The sequence below is a fragment of the Lepidochelys kempii genome, chromosome 2 (assembly GCF_965140265.1).
Source record: "Lepidochelys kempii isolate rLepKem1 chromosome 2, rLepKem1.hap2, whole genome shotgun sequence".
NCBI classification, from domain to species: Eukaryota; Metazoa; Chordata; order Testudines; family Cheloniidae; genus Lepidochelys; species Lepidochelys kempii.
This window is the reverse complement of record NC_133257.1, coordinates 191,274,110-191,293,547: the sequence shown is the minus strand read 5'-3', so window position 1 is coordinate 191,293,547 and position 19,438 is coordinate 191,274,110. Positions and strand designations below refer to the sequence as shown.

The 19,438-nt window shown below is 44.0% G+C and overlaps 1 protein-coding gene across 11 annotated transcripts in view; it reads left to right on the top strand.

The window, feature by feature from the left end:
- The window catches only part of DNAJC13 (DnaJ heat shock protein family (Hsp40) member C13), a 131,835-nt gene that overhangs the window by 28,766 nt on the left and 83,631 nt on the right, over positions 1–19,438 (top strand). For 10 of the 11 annotated variants that reach the window (XR_012157482.1, XR_012157481.1, XM_073333222.1 and 7 more), the window contains 13 exons: positions 607–813; positions 907–1,002; positions 1,394–1,485; positions 2,855–3,021; positions 3,132–3,211; positions 3,292–3,461; positions 5,610–5,709; positions 6,093–6,200; positions 7,171–7,326; positions 7,993–8,049; positions 10,629–10,750; positions 17,833–17,908; positions 19,291–19,386. Coding sequence is in view for 9 of the 11 variants with exons in the window: in XM_073333222.1 (XP_073189323.1) it covers positions 607–813; positions 907–1,002; positions 1,394–1,485; positions 2,855–3,021; positions 3,132–3,211; positions 3,292–3,461; positions 5,610–5,709; positions 6,093–6,200; positions 7,171–7,326; positions 7,993–8,049; positions 10,629–10,750; positions 17,833–17,908; positions 19,291–19,386 (1,527 nt within the window). In the remaining 2 variants the exon portion in view is untranslated. The remainder of the gene's footprint in view (positions 1–606; positions 814–906; positions 1,003–1,393; positions 1,486–2,854; positions 3,022–3,131; positions 3,212–3,291; positions 3,462–5,609; positions 5,710–6,092; positions 6,201–7,170; positions 7,327–7,992; positions 8,050–10,628; positions 10,751–17,832; positions 17,909–19,290; positions 19,387–19,438) is intronic. The other variant, XM_073333219.1, reaches the window with a different exon arrangement.

Genomic DNA, 19,438 nt, shown 5'->3' with positions numbered 1-19,438 from the left:
AAATAAAAATCTTAAGCCATTTATTGTGGACTACACTGCAAGCAATTGAATGGTGTGCAGCAAAATAAGATAGCTCTGCAATAGGAATTACTTTAAACTTTTTAGATTCTTTACATCACTGTTGCCACAATTGTTTTAATTTTCTATTTATTAAAGAGGGAAACATGAGTTAAGCGATTCAAGACATACTGAGTTTCTTATTTCTTTTTTACAAAAAACTTACAATGGGTATTGTTGATTATTAACTTCTGAATAATACTTTATTTCTGATTATTTTAGGAAAATGTCTTTTTACTTAAAATATTTTTATAACCATTTTAACTAGTGAGGTCAAGTTACAAAGTGCTGAGGAGAAATGTTAATTCTTTATTGTCCTAGTGTTTCCAGTTGTGTGGAGGAGGGAAAGTATGTCATTTGTTCAAGTTAACAACATTCACTAGTAAATGATACTAATAAAAAAAAAAATCAGACGGTCATGCAATATAAACAAGTTCACTTTTTTTATAACTATTAAGAAACTTTAAGCCTGAGCTGATTACAGCTGATGTTCAGTTTTCTTATTTTTTGTGTTAAACTTACCTAAATATATCTTCCTAAAATTTGCAGCACATGTTTGCATCTGAGCAAAGGGAAGAAATTATCAAAAGTGCAATAGAACATGCTGGCAATTATATAGGCATCTCTCTCCGAATAAGGAAAGAAGCTTTAGAATTTGAGCAATACTTGAGCCTTCGCTTTGGGAAATACAGCAATGATGAATCTATCACATCTTTAGCAGAATTTATTGTTCAAAAAATAACACCTAGACATTCGGTAAGGTCTACAAACTTAGACTACATCTTATTTGTTTGATTTATTAGGTGGCTAAAAAAGAGGTCCCCTTTTCTAACATGTTTTTTCTTTAAGGAACCTGTGAAAAGAATATTAGCCCTTACAGAAACTTGCTTAGTAGAGCGGGATCCTGCTACGTATAATATTGTGACACTGAAACCTCTAGGAGAGGTAGGTGACAATCCTGTTTAGAATAATACATTTTGACTATTAAAATACAATATTCTATAGTACTACTGCAACATGACAATTAAAATTGAAGTTCACTTATTAGTACTATTTACTGTGTTCATTCTGTCAGACCCCATTTTCTAAAGATGCAGAAACCATTCTTGGGATTCATTTTGAAAAAACCTAAATCAAAAAAGCTGACAAAACAAATTCTAGGAAGTTCTGATTACACTTGCAGTTCTTTTTTGGGGGGGGTCATTTCCTTGAAACTTGAGTATATATTGTAACATTGAGCATTGGTTCAACAATTCACTTCCTTGACTACCTGAGAATTGCATTAAATGTTTCCTATAAGTGTGGGTGCTCTCATTACATGGCTTCTTCTTTTTAGGTATTTGCACTAGTACGTGACTGTGAAAATCCACAGCTTTTTACCATTGAATTTATCAAGGGACAAATCCGAAGATATTCTTCAACAGAGAGGTATTTTAAAAGTTTGATTACAGGGAAATGTAAATGGGAAATTAGTTGAATGACAAAAATATAATGTAAGCTGTGTGAAGTTAAAAACACCTTCAAGGGCCAAATTCAGACTCACTTCATTCAAAGCCTGCCTTCAATTCTCTGACTTCCCCCTTGAAGATGCCTGTACTACCTCAAACAGATAACATGTGACGTCTCACTTAAATTTGTGAACTCCTTGGTGTTCCATATCTATCTGCTTTCAGTAAATGGGAAAGTGGAAGAAAATTTTTTCTCCTACACTTATATTATCCCATACAGGTGAACAGTTATAGAGGGTCAGTTAGAAATATATATTTTGTCCACTTGGTGTCAAGGTAATTGACGAGGTTTTGAAAAGTTTTGTAGTTAGACGTGCTGTTTAAACAAACTGGAGTGTTAGGAAGTAGGTTGATTAGAGGAGAGAGACAGTATTAACAAGCTCTATCTTGAGAAACAAGTATTGATTGAAAGTTAATATGTTAAATCCTAGATGTTTAGCTGGTAACCATGTGCCAGTACTGTTTACTGTCTGGACTGAATTGGTCTAGTCTCTCCTCTCTCCTCCTCCCCCGCCCTTTCCCCCTCTTTGTCTGTCCACCATACCTGTATGGATTAAATGTGGCTGAGGGCATTATGTAGAGTGGTGGTGCTCAACTTATTACACAGGAGGGCCATATAAACCTAAGCACAAACTTATGGGGGCCAAATAGATTCTACATATTAAGATTTAAAGTCACCTGTATTGATTTATATTTTAAGTTCAGCTTATTTTGTATGTATTTAGTTAGACAATACTGTACATAGAAACAGCCTATTTACACCCTTGTGTAAACTAACATGACAACAGAATGCTAATGAATGAGTTGTTAATATATTGTGTGGAAGCGGGCAGTGGGCCTTCTGAAATGCTCTGGTGGCCTGTGAATGGTCCGTGGGCCATAGGCTGGACACGTCTGATTGTAGAGCAAGGTGCTTGTGTGCAGAAAATAAAGGAATGTAGCACATGCAAGAAAAAATAGGCCAGAAAAATCTAGTCTAGCTGAAATACTACTTTCCTTACCATACTGCACCATCCACTATCACTTAACATATCTCTTATTGTTAGTGGAAGAGTTCCACTATAGTTTTGTCAGGTCATTGGCTCATGCAGTTGTTTGTATTTGGTAGCATTGCATACTTTAAAGAGTGGAAAACCTTGATCTGTGTGAATTCCAGTAGAAATATTGGGCACATGTACTTACGGTTCAGTCAGTGTGCTCAACCTTTTCCTTATAACAATCATAATTTTCCAGTTAAGTGTCTAAATTCACAGGGTAATAAGTGTCTAAACATTTTTCTCTCTTCTCAGAGATTCCCTGTTAGCTAGCTTGCTGGATGGAGTAAGAGCCTCTGGCAATAGAGATGTATGTGTGAAAATGACCCCAACGCACAAAGGTCAGCGCTGGGGATTGCTGAGTATGCCTGTAGATGAGGAAGTAGAGAGCCTTCACCTCCGGTTCTTAGCTGCTCCTCCAAGTAAGCTCAGCTTTTACTGCAGTTCAAAGTGCATTCTTTTTTATAGCACAACATATCTTTAAGCCATTTAAAATATGTAACTCCCAACTACATTTTGTTTCTCATTGCAGATGGTAATTTTGCAGATGCTGTGTTCAGGTTCAATGCTAACATCTCATACAGTGGAGTTCTGCATGCAGTAACACAAGATGTAAGAATTAATTCTCTGCCCAACGTCTTACAGTTTTTGTTACTTTATGCAAGTATTAATGGCTCTTACTCTTTTATTAGGGTCTGTTCTCTGAAAACAAGGAGAAACTGATTAATAATGCCATAACAGCATTACTGTCTCAAGAGGGGGACATTGTAGCATCTAACGCAGAACTTGAAAGCCAGTTCCAAGCTGTGAGACGACTAGTTGCTTCAAAAGCTGGCTTCCTTGCCTTTACTCAGCTTCCTAAGTAAGAGTTTCCTGCTATCCGCTTAAATAATGTTCTAAAGGCTTATACTCACTAGTCTCCTTGAAACGTTGAATCTGCATTGAGGTTGGGATCATCCATAATAGCTGAGGCGTCAGAAAAACTTCTATAAAGTCTTACATACATGAAACTGCTACTATAAGGTGGTTGGTACTGGATCACCTGGTAGCGTAAACTGCATCTTGCTGACAGTTTCTAAATTAGGGGTTCTCAACACTAAGCTTTAATCTTTTAGCGTTGCCAGCTATGGTTCTGCTTTTAAGTTATAGTGTATGTTAAATAGTTACTGGTGAAACTGATTTTTTTTTTTCTTCCCCCATTGAACAAATATAATGGCTTAATCCAGGGGTAGTCAATAGATGGACTGCCAGACACTCTTGAATGAACCCCAAAATCTTTATTTACTACTTTTCATTATTGTTTTTTGTTTTCTCTGGCTTCTGGACCTTGACTTATACCTTCACCAAGAAATTTGGACTAAAAAATAATTGACTACCTCTGGTTTAATCTTTCTGGTGACACATCAGCTGCAATTACAAATTCCATACATTCCCCAGGGGATAAAAGGTGCAGTGAGCACCAAGCTTAGTGTAAAGTCAGTTACACCTTAGATTGCATGTATTTGAGGGGCAAAAAGAAAGAAGTGAAGGAAGTAGGTTTTGAGATGTTGCAAATTGGCATACTCATAATTGGCTTAAAGATTTAAGATGCAATCTTGGAAACCTTTTGACTGACTTTCTGAAGAAATTGTGCATGTCTTGTTCATTGTTGCAATTAGGCTATTTTGTGAAAATGAAATCAGTTTTAGCCTTCATTATGTGTGTTAAGAGTATGTATGTGGCTTTTAAAAGGTTATTGTGAAAAATTTTATAAATAGAACAAATTGGGCAAATTTAAAATAAAATCTTCTTGTAGCTATACTTTTTCTTTTAAGAACTGAATTCTCTGATTATTTGGGCGTTAGTCTATTGTAAACTCTTCACTGGTCATGTAAAGTGATAGCTAATTTCCTTTGTGCATTTAGTAAGTCCATGTCCTTACTGTAACTACCATTATGTCATACTTTGAACTCTGACTTTGGGCTTTTGGACTCCACTTTCTTTTGGCCATAATGTACGTTGTTTAGTTGAAATGAAAGAAAAGGAAAATATATAGAGAGGTCCTCTAAAGGCTTGTGAACATATGAGCAGTTACACCCCAGCTTGCTCCACGCTAAGTCTACCCCACACCATCCTGCTGGGCTCTAAGGGTATGTCTACACAGCAACTAGACCCACAGCTGGCTGGTGTTAGCTGACTCAGGCTCATGGGGCTCAGGCTTCAAGGCTGTTTCGCTGCTGTGTAGAATTTCAGGCTCGGGCTGGAGCCTGGGTGCTAGGACCCTGCAGCGTGGGAGGGTCCCAGAGCTTGGGCTCCAGCCCAAGCCCGGCAGGCTACGCAGCACTGAAAAAGCCCTGCAGCACGAGCTAGAGTCTGCTGGCACGGGCCAGTTGCAGTTTTTCTCTTTGCTGTGTAGACATATACTAACTCTCCATGTGGACCCTGCTGTTGCACACTAAAGATTCTGTAGTGCACTTTGATCTACTCTGCTTTGAAATGGAAGTAGATCAAAGTGAACTTCAGAATCTTTAGTGCACAGCAGAAGGGTCCATGCAGAAACTCAGGCCTTGTCTACACTACGGCTTTAGTCAATATAAATTACGTCACTGGGGGGTGTGGAAAAAACCACCGCACGAGCAACGTAAGTTGCATTGATTTAGCGCGTTGTAGACGCCACTTTGTTGGTGGAGATGCTGTCCTGCCGACACAGCTTCCGTCTCTTGTTGAGGTGGAGTAATTACGTTGACGGGAGAGTGCTCTCCTGTCGACGCAATGTGTCTTCACCTGATGTGATGCAGTGGCACCAATGTAGCGTGCTAGTGAAAATGAGTCATTAGTATGCAGCAGGGTAGCGTGAGGTAGACTTATACCCCAGCTTGCTGCACACTAACAGGTCTTATAGACGAGCCCTAAATACTGAGTGAGCTGCTCAAAGGCTTGATATCAAAGGCTTTTTAGAAAAATATCTTGATACCTAAAAGGTAAACGCACTTGCAATATCCATTTTAAATTACCTTTTTTCTTGTGACAGATTTCGGGAACGTCTAGGAGTTAAGGTGGTAAAAGCTCTTAAAAGAAACAATGATGGAGTAACCCATGCTTCTATTGACATGCTGTGTGCTCTCATGTGTGTAAGTGTTTAACTCACAACTATGTTACAGAATAAGATATTTCCTATTTTGAAACTATTAAATGTGTGAATTGCAAGGCTCTGAAAATGGGGTTTGTGTGGAAAGTGTAGTGCATGCGTATCTTGCAGTGTACATAGGATATCCCAGGTTGAAATAGTAGGATATCACATGAGTAGACTTGGTTGTCCATGGTTATTTAGAAGTAGAAATAGGATTCACTCTCCTAACTAGCTTGTTTTCCTTTGTCATGAGTTCACTGTTAGTGTTAAATTTTGGTGGACTGTAGCTTCATTCAGCTACATCAAAAGACTTGTTCAGATCTTTAAGTTTAGTTCGAAGGCTGAAATATGACTGCATTTGTGAATGCTTTCTTTGTCAAATAGCCTATGCATGATGATTACGACTTGAGGCAAGAGCAGCTGAACAAAGCTTCCCTTCTTTCTTCAAAGAAGTTTCTGGAAAACTTATTAGAGAAATTTAATTCTCATGTGGTAAGTCATAGATTAAGGCATAGTTCGTGAAAAAGTACTGAAATATTAAAGGTTGAGGGTTTGACAGGTCATATGTAGCAAGTCCTTTAACGTAAGCTTGTGCGTATCTTTGCCATAAGAGAAGTTTGCACTGGTGGCTCAAACGCAAAAATATATCTGTAATTGATATTGAGGCTGTGTTCAGTCAGTTTGTATCTGGGGAGACGAGTGAAAGCTCTCCACAGAACCTAAGAGCAAGTCTACTCTGCCCTGCTGTTTGCACTAAGGGCATATGAATAGCAGTGTGCACCAAAGTGCTATGCTGTAACTCCCCTGTGTGGATGCTAAAGGTGTGAATTTAAAGGTCCTGAGTTACCAAAGAGGACTAAAGTCATGATAACTCGGGACCTTTAAGTTTGTGCCTGCAACATCCACGCAGAGGAGTTACAGTGCAGCACTTTGGTCCTATTCAAACCCCCTTTGTCCAAAATGCAGGGCTGTGTAGACATGCCCTTAGAGGGCTCTCATCAGCTTTTTTTGAATGTGTTCAGCCTAATATAGGCAGAAAAGCATTCCCGTTAAATCAATCCTTTCCAACAAAACAAACTCCTGCAAGGACTCTAAAAGGACTACTTAGAAACTGTCGCTCCTCTGATCTGTAGTGCTCTGATTTATTTGAGCTTTTTCTGGTTTTCAAAAAAAAAAAACCTTTCAACTCTGTTTAGAGGACTCACTGCTGCTGTGAATCCTTTGTGGGATGCTCTGGAAACTTTTTTTTGTTTTGCCACACTAAAATGATGGCAATGTTTTTTATCTTTCTGTATTTGAAATACTGCTATTTGTTAGCTACAAGTAGAATACAGGTAACGGTGGTGGGGGGAAGTGCGTGTACTCCTTTTGTAGCTCAAGGACAATACTGAAAAATTCTAAGCAAAGATTTTAAAACCAGTTGCTATGATTAAAATTCTTATACACTTCATTTAAATTTCAGGATCATGGGACAGGTGCTCTTGTTATTAGTTCACTTCTGGACTTCCTTACATTTGCCCTCTGTGCTCCGTATAGTGAGACAACTGAAGGGCAGCAGTTTGATATGTTGTTAGAGATGGTAGCATCTAATGGGAGAACCCTCTTTAAGCTCTTTCAGGTGAGACCTTTTTGTTCTCTTACTACCTAAAGCCATACCTATGTGCTAGCAGGAACAGAGGCATTTCAAAAGGGCATGGGCTTCCAGTCACTGATTACAGAGTTCAAAAAGTCTGTGGGGACAGTGGCATTGTGGGATTGTTGCTGGAGAACTCTCTCTGTACCTGTATAAGTAATTGAGCATCCACACAGGCATTTTGCCAGTAGAAGAGTGCTGGTAGAGGGTTTTTTCTGCTCTGGGAACTGGTTTAATTTGACCAACAGAAGCTCAGGGTTTTGTCAGCAGGATTTAAAATTGTGTGTGGCTGCATATAAGGCTGTTCTAGCAAATGGTAAGTTTTGCCTGTAAAACTTCGTAGTGCGGACCAGGCCGAGAAGAATTGTTTCCATATCCATTTGATCATTTCAGTCTTTGAGAGTACCCAGAAAACTGCCAGTAGTGCTCTTGGCATGACTGTAATATGGACTCTTATTCATAGGAACAGGTCAGAGCTCTTAATTTATTTCAGGGGCCCTGAGCTATAAAAATTTGGTAGTTTTTGACCAGAGCTGAATTCAGAACTGCATCCTAGATAAAGTTCAGTTTCCTATCCATTGAACTGTTCGTTTCCCCATAAAAATGGAAGTTACTTTGTGCTGTTGCTAAATTGTAACAAACTCTTTTCAGCACCCTTCAATGGCAATTGTAAAAGGAGCTGGTTTGGTTATGAAGGCAATAATAGAGGTGAGTGTTTTTGTTTTTGTTTTTTTTAATAACAATTACTTTGGGATAACATGCTGAGAAGTGTTGAATGTGGCTTTATTTCTTTCCTGAATAGGAAATTGGAATCTGCAGCTTGTCAGTAGTAAAAACCAGTTCCAAGTTTTCAGTGGTAAAGATTTGAAGGACTATAGGAGAATGAGAGTCTATTCTGGCTTGTACATATATAATGTGACAGACTGAATTTTCTTGAACTGAGCTAAACTGTATTGAATTAGGTTTAATACCTTTGAGGTCCATTGCAGTAAAAATGCAGTTGTGTATGTGTTGAGCTGTTGGATATACCTTCTCTAGTAGGAGAGGGATGCTAATGTACCTTCTCCATTATCAGCCCCTTGAAGCTGCCCCCAGGGAGAGGTATGCATATACTAGTTCAAACTGAATTCTCCATGGCTCCTAGACAAGGATTTTTTGGACAAATAGACTGGCTTTAAACGGGCTCAAGACCTTCTTCCTGATCTAGCAAATGGGCCCTCGACAAACGGAGGTCCTCCCCAAGTCCTTAGACAAGGGTTGGAAGGAAGGACTGGGCCTACTGAGACCGATAAGTCTGGGTGTGTGTTCTGAGCTGAAGCTGTGATGTATTTAAAACTCAAAGGAAACCCTTTGGGTCAGCTGTTTTTGAGGGACTGCTCCAGTCAGAGCCCATGTTAGGGTTGGGAAATCTCTGGTAAACTTATTAACATGTGAGTAGGTTTTTATTTTAGGAATAAAATAGGCTTGCATAAGAAGAGCTGTTTGGTAACTTGTAACCATTGACAAGCATTCTGTCAGTCTCTGAAAGCAAGCAGGTGTGTTTGGGAAGCCTGGCTCTGCTGGGAATAACACAGTGAAGGCAGGGACCTGTGCAGCCTGGAAATAGCCCAGTCAGAAGGGAGTGAGAGACAGGTCTTCATCCAAGAAAGGCAGCTGTTGGGAAGCTGTAAGTCAGAGTTGGTGGAAGCCTGAGAGTAGGTGCCCTTGCTGGACCACTGTGGGAAATATGGGTCCAGTTGCCCTGAACTGTGAAGCCCAGCACTGTTAACTAAGTTCAAGTTGCAGATTCTTTAACTGATGGTAGTACACAAGAAAATCCAGCTTTTCTTTCAGATACCAGGTTGAATTTGTGGGGCTGGTTGCTGTGGAGCAAAACATCACTCCTTCTAAAATGAGCAAATTTGGTGTTACTCTAAATATTCCATTTTTAGGTTGTAATGGCTATTTAAACTAATGTCTTATAGCAAATTGACAGGTTTCAGAGTAGCAGCTGTGTTAGTCTGTATCCGCAAAAAGAATAGGAGTACTTGTGGCACCTTAGAGACTAACAAATTTATTAGAGCATAAGCTTTCCTGGGCTACAGATTACTTCATCAGATGCATAGAATGGAACATAAAGTAAGAAGATAGATAGACATAATAGCTCATCTTAATTAGCCTCGTAGAGTTGGTGTGGAAACTTCTACTTTTTCATGTTTGTGTGTGTTATATAATGCGCACGCGCACACACACACACCATGAAAAGGTGGAAGTTGCCACACCAACTCTAAGAGGCTAAGGTGAGCTATTATCAGCAGGAGAAAAAAAACTTTTGTAGTGATAATCAAGATGGCCCATTTCAGACAGTTCACAAGAAGGTGTGAGGATACTTAACATGGGGAAGTAGATTCAATTTGTGTAATGACCCAGCCACTCCCAGTCGCTATTCAAGCTCAAAAAGAAAAGGAGTACTTGTGGCACCTTAGAGACTAACCAATTTATTTGAGCATGAGCTTTCGTGAGCTACAGCTACAGCTCACGAAAGCTCATGCTCAAATAAATTGGTTAGTCTCTAAGGTGCCACAAGTCCTCCTTTTCTTTTTGCGAATACAGACTAACACGGCTGTTACTCTGAAACCTATTCAAGCTCAAGTTAATGGTATTTAGTTGGCAAATTAATTCCAGGTCAGCAGTTTCTCGTTGGAGTCTGTTTTTGAAGCTTTTCTGTTGCAAAATTGCCACCTTTAAGTCTGTTACTAAGTGACCAGAGAGGTTGAAGTGTTCTCCTACTGGTTTTTGAATGTTATGATGCGTGATGTCAGATTTGTGTCCATTTATTCTTTTGTGTAGAGACTGTCCGGTTTGACCAATGTACATGGCAGAAGGGCATTGCTGGCACATGATGGCATATATCACATTGGTAGATGTACAGGTGAACAAGCCCCTGATGGCATTTAATCACATCAGGGTTGATGTGGGCTGTAGCCCATGAAAGCTTATGCTCAGATAAATTTGTTAGTTTCAAAGGTGCCACAAGTACTCCTGTTATAGCAAATTGGAAAGCTTCTGTTCTTGTGACTTCACTGCAGTTAGATCCTCTGATCCTTGTTGCTGAGAATTCATTTTTTAAAGCTATGTAGGAGGCATCCTGAATAGAAGTCCCAAATTAACCATTCAGAATTACCCAAAATGCATGTACTTAAATGAGTCAAATGGTCAAAATAGTTTGTAATGAATATTGTAAACTAAAGATAGAACAGCTCAATTAATATTTTCTCCATAGTAATCATCTTGTTCTGTTTCCAAAGGAAGGAGATAAAGAGATTGCTACCAAAATGCAAGATCTCGCCCTCAGTGAAGGTGCCTTACCTCGTCATTTACGTACTGCTATGTTTACAATAAGCGCAGATCAAAGGATGCTGACAAATAGGTATGTCAAGTTCATTTGCTATTTCATGTGATGGTTAATATTTGCATTATTCATATGTGGGAAAGCTGAAACATTGGAAGCTTCCATTCTTGTTTTAGAAGAATCATTCTTCATTTTAAGCTTAATTTGCATATTTAAATGGTTCAAGTGAAGTACTCTATTATGACTGGGTGTAGTGTTAGACATTTTCTTTGCATTTTAACTGCTTTGCCTAGAAGCACTTTAAATGTGACAGTACAAAAAGTACAATTTCACAAACAAGATTTCACTACTCACTTTTCTTGAATTCCTCACAGTCCAGTTTTAATGTGGCCTTAATGATCAAGATGGCATACATTTCTTTGCTTACTATGTAAGTTGGATACTTAAACTTTCTTATGGGAACGTATGGGGGAAGGATAATCTTTCCCTAGTAGTCTGCCTTTGGAGTGCCTTCCTCTATTTGTTCAGATATGTGATCTGTTTGTGAAAATTCTACTTTTATCATTGTCTCCAAGTATAACTTTAGGCTTATCTACATGGCACTGGCAATATGCACCAAAGTGGTGCAATTTGTAAAGCTTTCCAGTATGTTTCTGTCTTTAACTGCTCCGTGTAGACCGTGCTAGCATGCTTTAAAAGGTAACTAGTTCAAATTAACGTACCTTCTTCTTCGAGTGATTGTCCATTCCAAGCAGGTGTGTGCACGCTGCGTGCATGCCAGCTGGAAGATTTTTCCCCTAGCAGTGTCAGTAGGGTCGGCCTGGGCGCCCCCTGGAGTGGCGCCTTCATGGTGCCCAATATCAGGCCCCGCCGACACCCCACCCTCCCCCCCAGTTCCTTCTTACTGCCCATGACGACTAGCTGGAACTTTGCTCGCTCTTACAGCAAGCGCCTTAGCAGTGTCTTTGTTGTTAGTATACATAGTTCAATAGCTATTCTCTATAGTTATACTTCTTCACATAGTTCGTTTCCCCTTTGGGGGTATGCCCGGATCTCCGGGGTTTAAACTCCATGACTCCTGTAGAAAGTTTATGCCCAAGAGTGATCCTCACTTGTCTTGCCTGCAGTGCCTTGGTGAGATTCACCAAACGGAGAAGTGCCGTATTTGCAAGGGTTTCCACCCAAGAACCCTTAAGGACAGAGAGCAGAGACTAAAACTCCCGCTCATGGAGGCGGCTCTGAGATGGCAATCTGACCCGGGACCCAGTGACCCAGCACCGAGCACGTCCTCTTCGGTGCGCAGTGCTCCGGTGCCAATAGGGCCCTGCTAAGGACTCTAAAGCCCACTGCCACTGCTCGGGCCATTGGGCATCGGCCTCAGTTCGGCACCGTTCTCCATCTCCAGTGCCGGTAAAGAAGAGGAGGCCGGTGAGGGACCGATTGGCCCCCTTGAAATCTAAGGGACCAGTGCCATCCGCGAGTCGCTCGGGACAGAATGCCTACACCTCGCTTCTGCCCAGGGTTTTGTCGACTCCTGACCCGGCTGGGGTCCAGTCGAGTCCGAACCCCTCCTCGGTCCCTGGACCATCTGGTGGACGTACAACCACCATCGACGCTGGAGGCGTTCGAGGTGGCAATGGACATGATGTGCCTCCCGGTGTCGTCCTCCCCCAAAGGAGGGACAAATCTGTGGCAACCGCATGCCCCCTTTGCCACTCCAGGGATAAGCCAACCATGACAGCCCATCGGTCTCCATCTCTGGCACCGTCCGCACAGATGCAGGAAGCGCACCGCTCCCCGAAATTGAGTTGTCGTTTGTTGGCAACCCAGAGGACTGCTCCTCCATGGTCATCTTATTTGGAGACCTCCGAGTCGGAGGTGGACTCGGCTCGATCTAGCAGATCGCGAAGCAGAAGGTCCAGGTCCCGGCGCAGTCACCAACCATACCCGGCACCGTGGCAGCAACAGTGGCAACCACTGGCTCAATAGCCCTTCTGGACACCCTGGGCGTACCGTCAGAGCCAGGGTCAAGTCCATGGTCCGTGCTCCAGAACGGTGTCAGTGTCCTTGGCGTCGTTCGTGCCACAGTCAGCGCCGCTGATGACGGCGCAGCCCTCGGGCAGAGTGGCCCTGCTGACTCACATGGTTTCCAGCCAGCTCCAGCACCGGCGCTCTAGGTGACAGCACTGGTGGAAGCCTCAGCTCCGTCCCTACCGACCCCGACGGTCTCGGTCCCACCAGTTTTACCTGTCCTGGCACTGGCTGCGGCGCAGGGTTCTTCATCAGTACTGGCTCCACAGCCTGAGTACCGCATGCCGAGGGACCCCGGGGGGCAGGGAGAGTGGAAGGCAGTGAACTGGGCCCACCTCATGTTCTCTCTTCCTCGTCCTCACCCGATGAAGCGGTTGCAGGGACTTGGACGGCCCCAGCTTTCAAGGACAACCAGGTTCTTCAACAGCTTTTGAGGCAGGCCACCCAAAGCCTGGGGATTCAGGCAGAGGAGGTGGAAGAGGATTTAGACCCTGTCATAGATGTCCTGGCTCCCTCCAGCCCATCCAGGGTTGCATTGCCATTTATCAAGTCGATAACTGAAACATCTAAGAACTTGTGGCAAACTCCCGCTTCTCTGGCACCTACGGCCAAGAAATCCGAGCACCACTACTTTATTCCCTCTGAGGGTATGAACATCTTTACACCCACTCTCCTCCGGACTCTTTGGTGGTTGATGTGGCCAATCGGAGAGAATGTCAAGGGTTTCAAGAATCCACCCCTAAAAACAGGGATGCCAAGAAACTGGACCTGTTTGGCCAGAAGGTCTACTCGACAGGAGGCCTGCAACTTCGTATAGCCAACCAGAAGACCATAATAAGCCGCTACAGGCATAACACCTGCTCGTCTCTGGCGAAGTTTACAGAACTTCTGCCCCAGGAAGCTCGGGGGGAGTTCTCTGCGCTCGTGGAGGAGGGGAAACTGGTCTCCTGAGCGTCTTTGCAAGTGGCCTTCAATGCGGCGGGTACGGCCTCCCGCACTTTGGCCCCAGGGGTAGTTATGAGGAGAGGCTCCTGACTACAAGTCTTTGGTCTTCCCCACGAGGTCCAGCAGACCATTCAAGATCTCTCCTTCGAGGGTGTAGCTCTCTTATCCAAGAAGACGGATAAGAGATTTCACAGCTTGAAGGACTTGAGGGCTACCCTTTGTTTGCTGGGGCTTCTCACGCCTGCTACCCAGCGCAGACATTTTAGGCCTCAACCTTCCCCTCATCCTTACCAACCCCAAAACCGCCAGGACGCTCCGTGTAGGCAGAACAGGAGCACTCTGAGGAGGCAATGCCCTCCCTCTAGACAAAGCTCTGGCCAGCCCAGGGCCCCACCGGACTCTAGACCACCCTTTTGAGGGTACGGTCGAGGACGGCTTGCCAGTACAACCTTTGGATCCTTCCCATCTTATTTTCTCGTCCCGTCTATCCCCTTTCTACCATGCCTGGTCTGGAATTACTTCAGACCAGTGGGTGCTCTGCATGGTAGAGAGGGGATATTCCATCCAATTCTGCACTCAACCCCCTTCCCCCTCCCTCTTCAGGGACCCCTCTCACGAGCAACTTCTAATTCAAGAGGTGCAGTCCCTCCTCTCGGTAGGGACAGTGGAAGAGTTTCCTCAGGAACTAAGGGGCAAGGGTTTCTACTCCTGGTATTTCCTCATACCGAAGGCCAACCGGGGCCTCAGACCCATGCTGGACCTGCGACAGCTCAACAAGTACATAAAGAAACTCGAGTTTCGCATGGTCTCACTAACCTCCATTATCCCCTCACTGGATCCAGGAGACTGGTACGCCGTCCTCGACTTGAAGGAAGTGTATTTTCATATCACAATAGTCCCACATCGCAGACAGTACCTCCAGGTTCGTGGTGAACAGAGGCCACTACCAGTTTGCCGTCCTGCCGGTCGGACTGTCAACTGACACCCCCTCCCCCCGAGTATTCACAGAATGTATGGCAGTTGTCGCGGCATTCCTGCGCAAACACCAGATACAGGTTTTTCCATACCTCGATGACTGGCTGATCAGAGGTCGCTCGAGAGCCCAGGTGGAGACTCAGATCAAGTTTATAAGGAGGACCTTCCTCGACTTAGGTCTCCTCCTGAACGAGGAGAAATCTACTCTGTCCTCGGTGCAGAGGATAGAGTTCATAGGTGCGGTCCTGGGCTCTACCCAAGCCACGGCATACCTCCCGGAGGCCAGGTTTTGCTCACTTCAGGACATCATACAGAGCCTCAGATGGTTCCCCACAACGTCGGCAAGAAACTGTCTAAAGCTGCTGGGACACATGGCCTCCTGCACATATGTGGTGCAGCATGCCAGGCTCAGGCTGCACCCACTACAGCCTTGGCTGGTGTCGGTTGTACCGATCAGCCAGAGATGCGTTGGACGGGGTCGTAACCCTGCCCCACCTGGTACTGGACTCCCTCGTATGGTGGCTCGACCCTCGAATGGTTTGCACCGGGGTGCCTTTTGCCAGCCCTCGCTCACCTTGGTGTCAGACACCTTGGATCTGGGTTGGGGGGCTCACCTAGGGGACCTCAAGACCCAAGGCCTCTGGTCTCCAATTGACCTCGCTCTTCACATCAATGTCAAAGAGCTGAGGGCAGTGTGTCTGGCATGCTACGCTTTCAAAATGCACATAATGGGCAGATGTGTTTCAGTCCTCGCAGACAACACCTCAACGTTGTTTTATATCAACAAACTGGGTTCACGCTCCTCTCTCCTGTGCTGAGAAGCCCTTGCGCTGTGGGACTTCTGCATAGAGCACTCGATCCACCTGCAGGCTTCACGTCTCCCAGGGGTGCGAAACACGCTGATGGACAGCCTCAACCAGGTCCCTTCGGCCAGATGTGATGAGCTCAATCTTCCGGTTCTGGGGCTCTCGCCAGATAGACCTGTTTGCCACTCCGGGCAACAGGAAATGTCAGACATTTCGTTACCTCGGGAGCCACAGCTTGGGGTCCATCGGGGACGCCTTCCTTCTCTCATGGGAGGGCTGCCTTCTGTATGCTTTCCCACCCATCCCACTAGTCCACAGGGTGCTCCACAAGATCCGCAGGGACCGGGCCCAAGTCATGCTAATAGCGCTGGCGTGGCCGCGTCAGCACTGGTTCACCTCGCTCCTGGAAATGTCCATAGTGGCCCCACTCACCTTACTGCTGGTCCCCAACCTGATCACACAGGACCAGGGCCAACTCCGGCACCCGAATCTGGAGTCGCTCCACCTTACGGCCTGGATGCTCCATGGCTAAGTGCTGCAGAGCTGTCTTGTTCGGACCGGGTCAGACAAGTCCTCCTGGGTATTAGAAAGCCCTCCACCAGGGCTACTTACCTGGCCATCTGGGCGGAGCAACGTAGTCAGTTGCCACTCCTCGCCTCCATACAGTTTATACTGGACTACCTCCTTCACCTAAAGCATCAAGACTTGTCCCGGTCATCAATAAGGGTCCACTTGGCCACTGTCTCTGCCTTCCATCCAGGCTCAGATGGTCTCTCGATCTTTGCAAACGCTATGCCCAGTTGTTTCCTCAAGGGTTTGGACAAGCTCTTCCCACACATGCGTCAGCCTCTTCCCACACATGCGTCAGCCTGTCCCTGCCTGGGACCTCAATTTAGTCCTCTCCAGGCTTACAGGCCCGCCATTTGAACCTCTGGTCACCTGCTCCCTGTTTCAGAGTAGCAGCCGTGTTAGTCTGTATTTGCAAAAAGAAAAGGAGAACTTGTGGCACCTTAGACTAACAAATTTATCTCAGCATAAGCTTTCGTGAGCTACAGCTCACTTCATCGGATGCATTCAGTGGAAAATACAGTGGGGAGATTTATATACATAGAGAACATGAAACAGTGGGTGTTACCATACAGACTGTAACGAGAGTGATCACTACAAAAGGTCCCCCCCCCCCCCACTCTCCTGCTGGTAATAGCTCACCTTAAGTGATCAAGTGGGGCCATTTCCAGCAGTTGACAAGAACGTCTGAGGAACAGTGGGGGGGGAATAAACATGGGGAAATAGTTTTACTTTGTGTAATGACCCATCCGCTCCCAGTCTCTATTCAAGCCCAAGTTAATTGCTTGAATTGAATCCAGTCTGCAGATTAATTCCAATTCAGCAGTCTCTCGTTGGAGTCTGTTTTTGAAGGTTTTTTTGTTGAAGAATTGCAACTTTTAGGTCTGTAATTGAGTGACCAGAGAGATTGAAGTGTTCTCCAACTGGTTTTTTAATGTTATAATTCTTGACGTCTGATTTGTGTCTGTCTATTCTTTTATGTAAGGGAGTGCTATACCCTGGCAAAGGAGCCCGCTCCGCAGATAACCGCTCACTCTACCAGGGCCCAGGCCTCCTCTGCGGCATTCCTGGCACAAGTCCCTATTCAGGAAATTTGCAGGGCAGCCACGTGGTCCTTGATACATACATTTACGTCGCACTATGCAATTACAGGACAGTCCAGGGTCGATGTGGCTTTTGGGCGAGCCGTGCTCTTTTCTGTGGATAACTCCGACCCCACCTTCTGAGCTCTAGCTTGTGAATCACCTGCTTGGAATGGACATAAACGATCACTCAAAAAAAACGGTTACTCACTTTCTCGTAACTGTTCTTTGAGATCTGGTGTTCATGTCCATTCCAATACCCACCCTCCTACCCCTCTGTCGGAATAGTCGGCAAGAAGGAACTGAGGGCGTGGGGGTCGGCGGGGCCCGATATTGGGCGTCATGAAGGTGCCACTCCAGGGGGCGCCCAGGCTGACCCTACGGACGCTGCTAGGGGAAAAATCTTCCAGCTGGAGTGCACGCGGCATGCACACACCTGCTTGGAATGGACATGAACACCACATCTCGAAGAACAACCGTTATGAGAAAGTAAGTAACCGTTTTTTTAGAGCATGCCAGCAGGGTCTGCATGGGGAAGTTAAAGAGCAGCAAGTTGAAGGGCTTTACAAAAAGGTACGTAGTTCACATTAACATACCTTTTATTCTTGCTCTTGTGAACAAAGGGCATCTGAGTGTTGGATGTGCTGACAATGTAAACTCTCTTACAAGGCGGTACTGAATTCACAGTAATGATTAAAAACCTACTGTTCTAGCCAAGACAACAGTAAAAATTTCTCATGTCTTCATTTTTCAGACAGCTAAGTAGACATTTAGTGGGCCTTTGGACAGCTGAAAATGCAACTGCTATGAGCTTGTTGAAACGTATTTTGGTAAGTGAGTGATCTACTCTTTTTAAACACCACTTCTAAATATTTTTTTTGGTCAGTTCATGTTTCCTCAAATGTTGGTATTCTCTTTAGTTGTAAAAAGTTTCAACTAACTATACCTGAGAAGAACAGGAAAGAGTGTGGAGTGAAGCCAGTAAAGGGGCAAGCTCTAACGAGGGCACAGGAGATATAGTAAATAATGCTTTTTAAAAGTTTAAGTAAGTTTATTGGAAGCATTGCCAAACAGCTAACTTTATTGCTTTACATTGAAGGGTTTGGCTTTTGGGGTGAGGGAAAGTTATGATGCAATCATTGTTCATTTGGCTAGTATCCTAGTCCAAGGGAAACTTGCTAAAATCTTTGATTCTAGGTGGATCTAGTAGCTATGCTGCTGTTACTCATTGCTTAAAGAACTGCTGGAAGGCACTTTTTACTCCCTTATCAGTGTAGTATCTAAGAACTTCTATAAAATAGTTTAAGGTTGCCTTATCCTTTCCATTATTGGACTGAGTTTTCAGTGCTTATAATTTTGTCAAACTTCAACCATTCTGGCTGATATTTGCCGGGTCTCTGTTTCAGGCTGAACTTTCTTTAAAAAGACAAAACAAAAATTCAGTTAAGGCAAAGAAATACATGGGAAAAACTATGTTAAATACTTTCAACCATCACTGGCAAGTTCTAGCATCTCCATGCTTCTGGGAAGGGGCTCAAAATTGGGCATGGGGATTGCCCTGGTGTCAGGGATGTCTCTTGTGCTAATTTTCATGGAGACAGCAAATTTGGCAGTTCTAAACCTCTGGGAAAATCTCATTGGAACTCTGTAGCATGGGTAGAGTGGCTTTTACATCAGAACGGCCATACTGGGTCAGACCAAAGGTCCAGCTAGCCCAGTATCCTGTCTTCAGACAGAAGCCAGTGCCAGATGCCCCTGATTAACTGCATTAAACATAAGGCCATCCTGTGTCTCTTCCTGCAGTCCCCTGCTTCATTCACTACACAACTTCCAGCTTCCCCAACAAATGGGGCAGGGGTCCTACATACAACATTCTGCTCACTATGCAACCCTGATTAACTTCTTGAGTACAGTCCATCCTGTGTACTGAATGAAGCAGGGTTCTGTGTGGGGAAAATAGTCTTTAATTACATACTATCTGAATGTATATGCACAAGGGGGGGCCAGATTAACGTTGCCTGTGCAACTTTAGTGTTAGCATTTCCTAACTTGCAAGTGTTTGACAAGTATGTGGCAATATTTCCTTTCTTTTAATTTAGGGGGTTTGTATATGATAGACTACTTACCTACATTATGCACTTACACTGGTATGACTTACTCTTGAATTCAGAGAACGGTTATGGAATACAAATTATTTCTTTTGTGGATTTAGCCACCAGGTTTGCTGGCGTACCTGGACAGCGCTGATCCTGTTCCTGAGAAGGATGCTGACCGGATGCATATTAGGGATAACTTAAAAATTGCAACTGTAAGTAGAAAAATTGTATTTATCTAAAAAGAATGGTGAGCTTTAAATGACT